The 12,579-nt window shown below is 41.1% G+C and overlaps 1 protein-coding gene across 3 annotated transcripts in view; it reads right to left on the bottom strand.

Annotated features, from left to right (window-relative positions):
* LOC120721835 (serine/threonine-protein phosphatase 2B catalytic subunit alpha isoform) overlaps positions 1-12,579 on the bottom strand; it is a 66,300-nt gene that overhangs the window by 20,542 nt on the left and 33,179 nt on the right. For all 3 annotated transcript variants that reach the window (XM_040012488.1, XM_040012489.1, XM_040012491.1), the window contains exons 3-8: positions 7,737-7,861; positions 7,171-7,282; positions 6,635-6,780; positions 5,818-5,957; positions 2,203-2,280; positions 1,194-1,288 (exon numbers count right to left, since the gene is read on the bottom strand). In XM_040012488.1, the coding sequence (XP_039868422.1) occupies positions 1,194-1,288; positions 2,203-2,280; positions 5,818-5,957; positions 6,635-6,780; positions 7,171-7,282; positions 7,737-7,861 (696 nt within the window). The remainder of the gene's footprint in view (positions 1-1,193; positions 1,289-2,202; positions 2,281-5,817; positions 5,958-6,634; positions 6,781-7,170; positions 7,283-7,736; positions 7,862-12,579) is intronic.

Genomic DNA, 12,579 nt, shown 5'->3' with positions numbered 1-12,579 from the left:
GACTGAAACAGAAGATGGCAGCACTGCATGTACGAGGATGCCAGCTGCCGTTAAACCTCGAAGAAGAAGAAGCGGTGTCCGGTATCGTAGCTGTGTCCAAATTTAGGAACCGCATCCTCCTGTGCCCGCATTTGTAGGCAGATTACTTTACAGCGACACGTCGAAGACTGTCCAAATTCGAAGACTCCGACAAACGCGGCCGACAAACGCGCCCTTCATTTCCCCAGATTTGAAGGATGGGTCGCTTTGTGGCCCAACCTATCCCAGAATTCATAGCGCGGCCCTGCTCAGTTTCCAACAATGGCGGCAGCTAGTTAGTTTTAATATTACTCTTATTATACTTTCTGGGTCACAAAATAAACGTTGAACATATTTTCTGGCGAGAATGTAGCTCTGTAAACCTCAAATATCTGCTCAGTTTATTAAGACACCACATATTTTCAAAAGTGCTCTGACGTTTTCGGAGACGTCTGTTACCCACTAGCTCGATAGCTAACCGGGGGCAAGGCTCACTAGAGCCGTGAGAACACCGGACTCCCGGCAAATCGTTTTCAAACCCCCCTGCTGTCTTTCGCTACTCAGGTTAAACATGATATATAAGTCACTTAGATAACTTAAAATGTTATCGTTTGGCTTTTTTTAGTATTTTATTTGTTCCTGAGTAAATCTGTTTGGCTCAGATTAAAGTTATAATTTTTACACAGCTGAATAAATGTCAGGCAGACAACTGATTATCAGAAGTGCGAGATGCTGGAGTGGTGCTGGTGCAATAAGCTGTACGTTTTACGTCCAATGGACGCATGATCTGATTAGTCGACTAATCGCAAAAATAATCGGTGACTAGTTGACTATAAAAATAATCGTTTGTGGCAGCCCTATCAGATATAGAAGCTGCGTCTGTCTTTTTATACAGTTTATGAATGTAGAGCAATTCTTCACAAATAACCTCCCCAAAAATCATAATATTATTAGTTATATCTACAATCATCCTGCAGTGATTTCGAAGCATTTTGAGACGTCACACTGCTGTCATTCATCTTTAACAAATCTGACACTAACAACTCTACAGCCTGGATCGACTTGACAGTGAATATTATGTCGCCTTAGGCAAGTCATAAAACGACATGTCACAATCTGGTATTCAAAAGCTACGAGCCGCAGTAGACTGATTACGACAAATTCCACGCTCTTACCTTTGTTGTTGTAGACATCTAGATAGTTAGGTGCTGAGAAGATGGTGATAAGGGACGGGAAGCCAGTGGTCTGACTCTTTCTGTACATGCGGTATCTGTGAAGTTCCAGGGAGAAGCATCAGTTAACATTTCAACTATTCATTCATGAATTACTCAACTGCATTTGACCCTTGAGATTGATTAGTAGTGATAATTTTTATTGCCTAATATTTCACTGTGCCTCCAGAGAGTAAATCCCTTTGCTAAAGTCCCAAGTTCTGAGTAGTCTGATGCAACTAACAGCTACTGATGATGGGGAATGCTACGTATTTATATCTGGAATGGACTAAAGCTTCATGTTTTAGCCTAGACGATTTATTAGACCACAGACTGCAGACATAAAAAAATATCTGCATATTCACTGGGTATTGCAAATTAAGTCTAAAAGGGAGCCATTAACTTAATGATGTGTGGTCTGAGGTGTCTTGGGGCAGCTATCTCAACTGAGGGCCAAGGTGTCCCATGTGACCACCCAGTGGGAGTGCAATGGTAAACAACTTTGCTGCTGTGCCTCCCACTGTCTTAACCTTGCTTAGAGGAAGATCGGCTTGACACATCCACCCACCTGGCAGTGTTAAAAAAAACAAAAACATTTCAAAGAGGCTTTATTTTTGTAGAAATCCTGATGAAATGCTTATCACACCTCCTGCTGTGCCAAAAAAATTTGCTGGGTACTTAAAATTGTAAAGGTGTCTAAATGTGAAATGCGCAACACTTTTTAAACCGCACCGCGAGCTGCGTGAATCATTCCTGTCGCTTCACATCTGGCCAGCTCGCTCCTCACGGAGGTTTCTTTTTCATTTCTTGGATTAACGTGGCTCCTCTCAAAGATCAGGCTGCCCTGAACTTGCTCCCAGACAGACTGGAGCAAACCCCTAGGTACCAGGGGAAGGCTTTTCATTTAATACCCCAGTCTGAATCGCTCTGTGTGACAGTGGGATGAGAAAAGACAAAATACCACAGCACTCACCCAGCATCCTGTGCTTCATGGGCCCGGATGATAGATAATAAGTTATTGTGTTGTAGAAAGTCACAGACTGCAGGGTAGCTGTTGAATAAAAGAGGTATTTAGTTTACTCCCATGTCAAGAAAAGACCAAGAAAGGACAATCAATAGAAAAACCAAATAAGTCATGGCTCTTTATTGATTGTGCCCAGGGAAACAGTGGCCAAGCTCTAAAACCAGCCGCACACTGAATAAAAATACATCAAGATTATTATGAAAGCCTTTAAAGGTGATCTTAACATCTAACCTGAAATTTAAAGCAGGCTCTTTCACTTCCTGAGCGAAGGCTTGATAACTCATACCTCATATAATCACCAATAATGCACTTAATTTCTCAAAAAAAGGTTCAGAACATAAGAGGAGTGCGACTATTTCCAAATGCTGGATTTTATCTTACGGAGTGACACACGGCGAAATACTTTAAGGAATAAAAGCAGGGCATTGTTTCATGCCTGAGCTGATCTTTTCAGTTTGTGAGCAGCATGACTAAAACCCTTACTGCCAGCATACTGCAGTACAATAAGGCTTCAGAGATCTTCTCTGCAGTTTGCCATCCTGCAGCGCCAGCTTCCACCGGTTATCCTTTCCTCGAGATTATTTATTTTTTTAAGAAAAAAAAAAAAAAAGAACAAAAACAATGATCTCATTATAGGTTTTCTTGAAAAACAGCCTTCCCGTCAAACATTTGAGAGATGCTTCAACCCCGCGTGAATAAAAATTAAATAAATAAAATAAAACCCCAGTGGACGCCGAGGTTTTGTTCATTTCAAAGAAACCCACGATTCGCAAAGTGAGTGACAACTCGCAATAAATGAGTGGCACCGACGCGCAACATGTGAAACGCTTCAGTGTGGGAGGATTTATTCGACAGTAACAGGGGCGAAATTCAAGAGGTTTCTCTTTTTTCCTCTCCTCCCCTGGCATCTTGCGGCTATGCAGATGAAATTTCAAGCCACTTTACAGCCCTGTGCGAGCCGCAGAAGTTAATTAAATGAGAGCATTTGAAATATCATTCGTGATGTTAAAAGGACAGGGCCCTTTTGTGTGGAGCTCCAGCTTCCCCTGCCATCAAAAACTAGGCTGGATGTTCTGTCGTCGCGCCCTTGACCGAGGCTTACATCTGGAGCTGGTCCCCAGGCGCTGCGCAACAGCTGCCCGCTTCTTCTTCTACTCTGGGTTACAACATCCTTCTCAATTTTTTTTTAAAATCACTGCTACAATTCGGTTACTTAGAAATGCTTTTTGTCAGTCTGCTTCAAATCCCCATCTCTCTGGGCCCCGTCTCTACACCCCAATTAGTTTTTCTCGCTTTTTATTCAACCCAGAAGTTAAAAACACAAAAGTGCACCAAGAAATGAACACCCCTGAATGCTCAAATCTCTTTGATTCACTGAAGTAATATTAAGTTCTTGAATAAAATACAGGCTGGATTTTAAACTAGGTTCTGTAATCCTAGCTCGACACCTCTGCCCGACAATGAACACCACCCACACGCTGCAATCAAAACCAAACGAGACATTTTCCTCAGCAACTGCTGCACGACGAAACCTGCTGATTTTAAAATAGCTTTTTAGACTTCTCTATAATCAACGCAAAGCACCGCTGAGGTTTCATAATGGCTCTGATAAGCTGTTGTGGAGTTCTGTTCAAGTGTGATCCGCAGAGAAGCGTTTTGCAGCTTTACATTTGCATTTCCTATTGTACAGTCCTTCTGGGACACGGTCATTATCAAGCAAATTTATACAAGCAAGCGTTAATCTGACTGGCTGTTTTTTTGGATGTCTTGCTCCACGCTCGCTGCAGAGATTAATTATTAAAAGTGAAGGCATTAGGAGAAATCTATCAACAATCGCGGCGCATGTAGACACAAGAACCCGCGCGTTCTGCTGGGAGTCATGTGAAAGGAGAGAGCAGATGCCATGAAGGAATTAACGACGCAATGAGTTTGTTTTTCTTTACAGGGGACGAGAAATTAGAAATAAATGTTTGATTTCTCACTTGATTTCCTCCAGCAGATGTAGATACGTGCCATATGCTGCTGTTTGGTAGTCGAGACACATTTTGGCCTAATTTGTCTTTTGGCAGTTTGCGTTCTGAGATTAGATCGTCTCCCATCTGTCCAACAACGGGGCACAGATGTTAATGTGCTCCTTGGACAACAAGAAGAGATGTACAAGAAATTACTTCGCCATGTGCGATCCAAGAGGAACTCGTTCGCTAGGTTAAAATTAAAGCTTTAAAGTTGTTTATATGAACTAATTACAGATGTTTTTTGGTTTTTTTAAACATCCACTGTAGGCTTATTCATACGCACTACCGAGTGGAGGCGTTTGTAAAAAGCAGCCGTATCTCAAACATGTGCAATTTCACGCCTGAATACCGTTTGTAAAAGTGTTACGAGCGTGCCTGTGGCGATGGTGTGGGGGGGGTAAAGAAGCCGATAGGTTTGGGGAGGAGTATTGAGGAATGGCTCTCTCTCTCGGTCTGGCTAAAACCGTCTCATAAATCCTGAAACTCAATGTGATGCCAATTAGCAGCAATCCCCTGGGCAGATGGAGTGGAGGGGACAACGATGAAAGAAAGACTCCAGAGGAATTCTGACCGAAGTGGCAGAAGGTTAACTGGGATGCTGATACAACACAAACATGTGATCGAATCTGTCGATGAGGCAAAAAGGCCACAGAGCTTACATTTTTGGTGACAACACGCGTGGGCAAAATATTCTTGTAACGCAGAACCACTTGTTGATCTGCAATATCGAGACTCAGTCGTTCTCTGAGCATCATGAGCATTAAAAAACTATTAAGTAAGTAGTTATGAAACACCTGGAAAAAAAAAAAAAAGAAAAGAAAATGAGAAAATGCTTATTAGGAGCCTGGGGACATCTCCAACGACTTCTGCTGCTCGCCAGAGGCACGCCAGGGCGAAGCAAGCATCACTCAGGCAGTAATGAGTGGAGGGAGTGCCGAGCGCATTTAGAAGCGGGACTGTGCCTCGTGGTAATGTGCCAGTTCATTACATTTTGTGACAGCGCGAGCCGCTCGCTCCGAGCATTTCCTCAGTTTGTTCAGTTACTCAGCTCAATTGAAGGTAATGTGGGTTACATAAATACTGGCGACAGTCTAGGGAGGAGTCTTTGTGATTTCTCAATTGCACAGCGCGCTCTAACAACCGTCTCACAGCTGAGATGCTGCAGAGGCGTGAGCATTGTGGGATGGGAGGAGAGAAGTTATTAACTCTTTTTCCCCCTCCTTCACCCCTCCAAGTTCAAATATTTTGTTTAGAGAAAAAAAAAAAAAACACAAAGTAAAACTAATCAGGTTATTTAGTTTTACTAAGCGGAATAAGAGCACCGAAAGTTTCTAAAATACCGGCAACAACATCTTGTTTTTAATTCCGATTGCCCAACAAAAACAATGTTGGCTTGCAGATGAATGTAACTCTAAACTAAAGCTGCTTTCCTTCTGACAGCTACTTGGAATCCAAAAAGAAAACAAACACACACACACACACACAAATGTCTTAAAAACAAACAAATAAATAAATCACATGACTGTGAATCAACGCAGAACACACTCACCTGTAGAAGTAGGAACAGCCTCGCACTGTGTTGTGTGTGAAGTGCTCCTGGCTCTTCTCGTTCCCAAAATCCTCCAGGGGGTCGGACCACAGCAGATCACACATTGGACCGTATGCAGGGGGCTCTTTGAATCTGTCTAGCTGTGGAAGGGAAAAAGTCAAGACTCCCGTCAGTCTGCTCGAATGGAAATATGACACACGGAGTCTTCACACTGCTGCGGAGAAATTGCTTCTGCGATAGCCGAGCTGGCGACTGCAGCTATGATCATAATTAAGTAACATGTCTGCTGATGGGATTTTAAATCGCATTCGAGGTAACACAATATGGGTGACGTGTCAAAAGACACCACTCGTCTTTCAGGACATGGACGGATCTTTCAAGGAAAGGCCTGAAAAAACTTGCAAAAACTGGCAGCCGTTCTTTACGAGCGCTGAACATAAATGGCTTTGCTTTCAGGCAAGCGTAGCTCTTTCTCCAACAAAAGCTCGTGGATTACTGGATGGGTAGCATGATGGACACTTCAATAGAGAAAATTCTATTATGCATGCCCTCTGATTGCAGCCACAAAATCCATTTAGAATTATTGAATTAGTCTGAAAGCTGGATCTGACTCGTCAACATTTTTTAATCAGAGGTAGGACCAGACTGCTGCTTACAATCCACCGTGTCCACGTCTGCACACAGATCCGGAGGAATAACTTCACTCATTGCAAGCAATGTTGTTATGGCATGCTAAAACACAGGACTGTAGCTTTATTAAAATTAAGGGGGGGGAGGAAAAAAAAAAAAAAAAAAAAAAAAAAAATCGGACACATACTTTCCTGATGTCATCGAGATTTGTGATTTCTGGAGATAGTCCTCCGTGTACACACAGGAACTGCTGGTTCATAAGTGCAGCCAGGGGAAGGCAGTCGAAGGCGTCCATACATGCGTCATACACCCTCTCTGAATACTTAATTCTACCTGTCATGGGGAGAAACGGGGCAGGGAGAACAGAGGATGCCAAGTCAAACAACGGCGCTCTCATACATCAGGGAAGTTCACTGGCCTCGGACGGAAAGGCTCTCCGCAGTTCCAAAAACTTCCCTTTTGTTGGGTTTCGTTGGGCTTTCCCCCCCATCCCGTCCGAGTCCAACAGAAACAGTTTTGACATGTACAAATATAAAGGCTGAATCCTGTAACGGGCCAGAGTGTGCTTTTAAGCGAACGTTTGAGGTCAGTGGCTGAACTGCACACATAATAAACAGCTTTTTAGCAAGGATAACTCAATTTGCTCCCTCCCCGTGCAGAGCTTCAGAGACTAACTCGCTTTATATCAAAAGGTTAAACATTAAGTGCACAAGCGTTACTTACATTCCTGCTTAAATGTGAAATACTCTGTTAAATGTCGACATTCGTGATTCCCACGCAGCAAAAACAGTGTTTTGGGGTAAAGGATCTTCAAGGCCCACAAGTACAGCACACACTGAAACAAAGCAGAACAAAAGAAAGCAGGAAACTGTTAGCGTGTCATATTTCTAAGAGGCTGGAAGCATAAAACCATCGAGTCACATCGTGCCACTTTTACAGAGTGGTACAATAAAAGTAGTTCTGCATTTTGTGCTCATGGCACACGCCAATACATTATTCTTTTATTAATAAAACAATAATATTTCAGGCCATATACACATATAGGCAAATTCCCAGATTAAATATCTGTATATTGCTTTATTTTAAAAAACTCCAAGCCTCACTGTGACATTTGTTTTCCAAGGCACATTTGAAATTATTACAAAAGCCTATTACCACTACAATATCTGCAGCCTGATTTGATCTACGCTGAGAGAAAGCTATTAATAAACACAGCTTCAGCCGAACACATGGCGTGTGTCACACTTGATTAGGCCCTGGTGAGGACAAAAACAAATATACAGACTCACTTCAATACTGAAATACCCTCTGTCAACGTAGTCCCCCAGGAAAAGGTAGCGCGTGGATGCTGGTGAGCCTCCTACTTCAAACAGCTTCATCAGGTCAAAGAACTGCCCGTGGATGTCTCCGCAAACTGGAAAAAGGTCAGAAAAAGAAAATATGAACGATAAAAATGTAAACTCTCTATGTAAAAAAGAAGAAGTAAAACTAAAGTTCTTAGTGTGAAATGTTACACACACAATACAAACAAGGCATTACAAGTGGTGTGGTGTTTTGCGGTGCATCGTGTGAGAATGAGTGTTTTGCTGAACACGCTCCTGTTGCTGATCAGCACAAGATGTAGAGGACGGTGGAGAGGGCGTGAACGGTTGTTCAGTATTGACTGCAACTTGGATTGCATCCTTTCTGAAACCGCTGTCAGAGAGTCGGGCTCCACACCCACACCATTACCAGCTTTGCAGAGCACTTTGTTGACTCTGTTGGTTGTCCCTCAGCTCTACTAAATGCCAAAACGCCAAGGTAAAGACTACTGAAACATGGCAACTGTTTACAGGCTGATGGGCCAAGAACATTTCAGAGGTGTTATGGAAAATGAACGGGGAGAAACTACTGCTGACAACATGTCCACAGTGATGAAAATGGTCGCATTTAGATTTTTCTCCCTTTCGTTTTTCAAGCAGCCCACTGTTTGGCCAGCAGAAGCCTCAAAAATGACCAAATGAGGATCTTTGGACACATTTCGGAGGCCGAGCTGCTTCCAAATAGTTCAAGAAACCGACATACCACGTCATCTGTGTTTTATATACACACGCTGTATAAAATTGAGAATAAGGCTGCGAGTTTGGAAAAAAATCTTCTCTGTAATTTATTATGTCCAGATAATATGCATAATTATATTCCTCCTAAAGATAACAAAACTCACTTTCATATTGTTAAACTTTGAGTTTGGATCGAGAGTATTACACAATAAAGTGAATCATGGAATTATGACTTGCCTAATAACTCTGCACATAGCGTTTATCCCATTGCACAAAGTAAGGTAAATAAGAAATAATCCAAACAAGCTTTTCCTAAAAAGAGATTTTTAATCAAAGCCTGCAGAAATTGTTAACAGTGCATCTGCCATCTTCCTTCTAACATGCTGTAATACTTTGGAATCACAAGAACTGAGTGTCCCTTTCCAGGCCTTGCTTTTCCATCCCATCCTCTTTCAATCTCTTTATAACCTTCAGGTGTTTCAGCTGGCTTGCGAGACTTAATTTGAACAAATAAACTAGCATTTGACTGAACTTAAACCACCACAAAGCTTCCAGCTGTGTTCATTTCTAAGTTTCCCCTGTTGATGCGACTAAAAACCTGGCTTTGTCACGACAAATATTAAAAGACAATTACAAAGTACGTGGCTTCGGTGCTATCTGGTCACTCTATCACTTACAAAAAAGTTATGAGCTTTTGGATTAACCAGGATTTCTGGATCAGACCACACAAAGACTGGACTCTTTAATTTAGTAAACCTGCAACAATCCATCAAACCCTTCGTGTATCTGCTTTTGAGACCACTTCAAAACCTGTTTCAGATCATCATAATTTTAGGTGGACATGCCAGAGGTTTACAGTTTGGGTTAAGATCAGCGTTTGGACTTTACAATCTTTTTTTCCCCTCCTTTTTGTGTACTTTGGATCATGGGCATTGCTGAATCACCCACCTCTCCTGAGCCATTGTCTTCTTTAAGACAGCCAAGCAGGGAAACATACTCAGCCAATGGTATTGCTGGACTGACGCAAGTGGTTGTGTAGTGGAATAAATAACTGCCCAAAATAACCTCCGGGGGGCGTTACCAAGATAACGAGTAGCAAGACTTCCTAGAAGGAGCGTGATTTTATACGTAAAGGTCAAAGGGGAACTTCATTTGACATCTTAATGTTCTGCTAAAACTATTCAGTCCATTAATCAACAACAACATGGGAACAGAGGGGGAGATGGGACGCATTTCAACATTTGTCAGACACTGAAATGGTGACGTAGATCTTTGGTGCTCACATACTCATCTTTACTACATATATTAGGGAGTGCACTTATTCTTCAAATCATAGATCCGGTTAATTTAACTTTACCCACACTTAGGTTCATTATTTTAAGAGGTAGGATGACTATGAAAGAAATGAGGACAAAAAACAAACAGATGTCACAATAACATTTACTGGATCATCAACAAAAACAAACCTCATTCTGGTGCGTTTCCAGTTTATGCTTTAAAGCATGATTTAACCAACACAGCCCCACATGGCTTTTTAGCACAAGCAATGTGACGACATGATTGTCAGCAGCATATAGTTACATTCTTTATACATATGGTGTCCACACAAATGATAAGAGGCACTATCTCAAAAGTTGTTGTGAAATGGAACAGCTCAAGTGTGATATGAAACTCCATATTTTGGTCTCAGTTTCAGGACCATAACACTCATGATAAGTCTGGGCAGGAAAGCTTGTAAAACGCAACCTGACTGGTTGATAGAGGCATAGTTTTCGAGCACTGTGGATTCATTCTCGAGAAACTTCTTTAGAAACCTTGTAAACCACACAACCCAAAGGATCCCTCGCCAACAATTCAGCGCCAGATGCCACAGGGCGCCAGCAGAGGTAGCTTGTAGCTTTGATGAACATCATACCACATTTTATTAGTAATCAATGACTTTATCTTGTAACTTTAAACTATAATCATATAGATTTGTTATTTTACAACAAGCACAGCAGGTATGAGATAAACCGACTGTCATGTTTGGCTTCTTGGATGACATCTGTGTCAGGAATGAGCCAGCACACCGATTCAGTCTGAATTAGTTTCTTATCACTGTGATCCAATACTCTTTTCACTCCCCGAGGATACAGGATGAACAGAAGCAACAGGAGATTAGCTGCTTAGACAACATTGAGGGATGTCAGATAATCTGATTGAAAAGCCTCTGCTCAATTTTGTAGATACCATAAAGATCGATTCAAGAGTTGGTTAACTTTTTGATCATTTCTGCACAGAAACAAAAATGTGATTAAAACACATTTAAAATGTGAAGCTCCATTATGCCAAGTGGCAAAAACTGCAGTTCCCCTAGCGGCCACTTGAGGCAGAGTACTTGTTTCTTTCTATGTGAAACGACTTAGGAAACAGTTTGGTCAGAAAGTGAGGTCGATGCAAAAATATGCTTTCCCACAGACTTCTAGAGGACTAGATGTCTTTTTGCAATCACAGTACTCGGTCTTTACACAGACTGCTGGTTTAAGGCAATTCAACATTGGCTTAATTGTTCCAATCTGGGAGCTACGCCAGTGTTTTATACAGTCTATGGTTGAAAGGCGATTTAATCTTTGCAGACTCCCATGTTAAAATGACCAACAAAAATAAACAAGTTTACAGCCTGATACAAGAAACAGTCACGGTCTCCTCAGCTCATTTCAAGGGGTTGAAATCTTCTTTTTAAACGGTGTTTAGCGTGACGTCACTGTGCGGGTCTTTTACACACTGTGTGATAACACCTATTAAATAGTTCCATATATATTGGTGGACATGTTCGTGGACAAATGTGTTATTAGGGCCTCAGATTTCAACAAATACAGTCAGATAAGTTTTTTAATTAAATTCACAGCTAGTGTTCAAAACAATAATTAATAAGTTTTTCCTCTTTTTTTTTTTATTTTTTATTTTTATAAACTTAAAGCCTTTCCAGTTCAGTGAACATATTACAAAAGTTTATTCACCCGCAAAATGCAACACACAAATAACACCAAAGATACCAATTACCAGTATCCACTGAACACCATCACAGTAACTGTGATGATAAGCATGGCATTCGTAGCCAGCGCACCTCAATTCATCTATTCTTCAAGTAATCGGCTAATTGAGTAATTAACCACAGGGTGAATAGATTTAAATCTAATTTGAAAAGGACACAGACTTTCTTTTTGCGAGGCCGTTGCTTTATGAACTGTATCTAGGAGCAAGAAATACAATAAGAGCCAGTGAAAAACTCTTTCACAGAGATACCCAATTAGTGGAAGCTGGAGGACAGCGTTGGAGAGCAATTATCTCAGGTTACGAGCCTCGTGAGACAGCTCTGAGAATCAGCTCTGCGTGACTGTATCGTAAACCTCTACTTTACCATTTGTCTTTTATTAAACCCACACAGAGTAACTGTTTAAATCCACAGCGGGGACCAACTTAAAAGGAGCCTTGTAGTTGTAGTCCCATTTCTAAGGACGTCCTCACTCTCTCTTGCAATCAAGCTAAGTATACTTCAAAGGAGCGCTGGTCTGTTTTCAATTGTTGTAAAGTTCCTGTGAAAGTGATTTATTGAAACAAAAACACTCAAACGGAGCTTTATTAAATATTAGTTGCACAAAACTTATTTATTGACACCATTTTTTTTTAAATTGTATGTACTCAGAGAAAAATACTTCATTGCAGTCTGTTGGTGCTTTAATGCCACCAAGTTCCCACCTGATCCCAACTTTTCAGAAATTCCAAACTTTGGGATACATAAATTATATTTTGTCTATCAGATATGATAGATGATCATGATGCAGCACTTCTAATCACACCATCATCGTTAGAAAGGTTTAATTTTTTTCCTCACCAACAGAGAATGTATTGATTCATCCTGACAACGATGTATCATTGTTAAATCATCGTTAAAAGTTTATTGATTTGACTAAAATTACAATTCAAATTGTTTTCTTTGATGTTTTAAAATGCCCACATGTTGATTCCTTAGTTGTTTTCATTAGAGCTACACATATTTGTCTTATGCCCCAAAATAAGATAATTAAATGAAACTCATAATTCTCATTTCCAT

The sequence above is a fragment of the Simochromis diagramma genome, unplaced genomic scaffold, assembly GCF_900408965.1.
Source record: "Simochromis diagramma unplaced genomic scaffold, fSimDia1.1 OVJJ01000604.1, whole genome shotgun sequence".
NCBI classification, from domain to species: domain Eukaryota; kingdom Metazoa; phylum Chordata; class Actinopteri; order Cichliformes; family Cichlidae; genus Simochromis; species Simochromis diagramma.
Note: the sequence above shows the minus strand (reverse complement) of the source record. Positions and strands in the feature narration are given on the sequence as shown.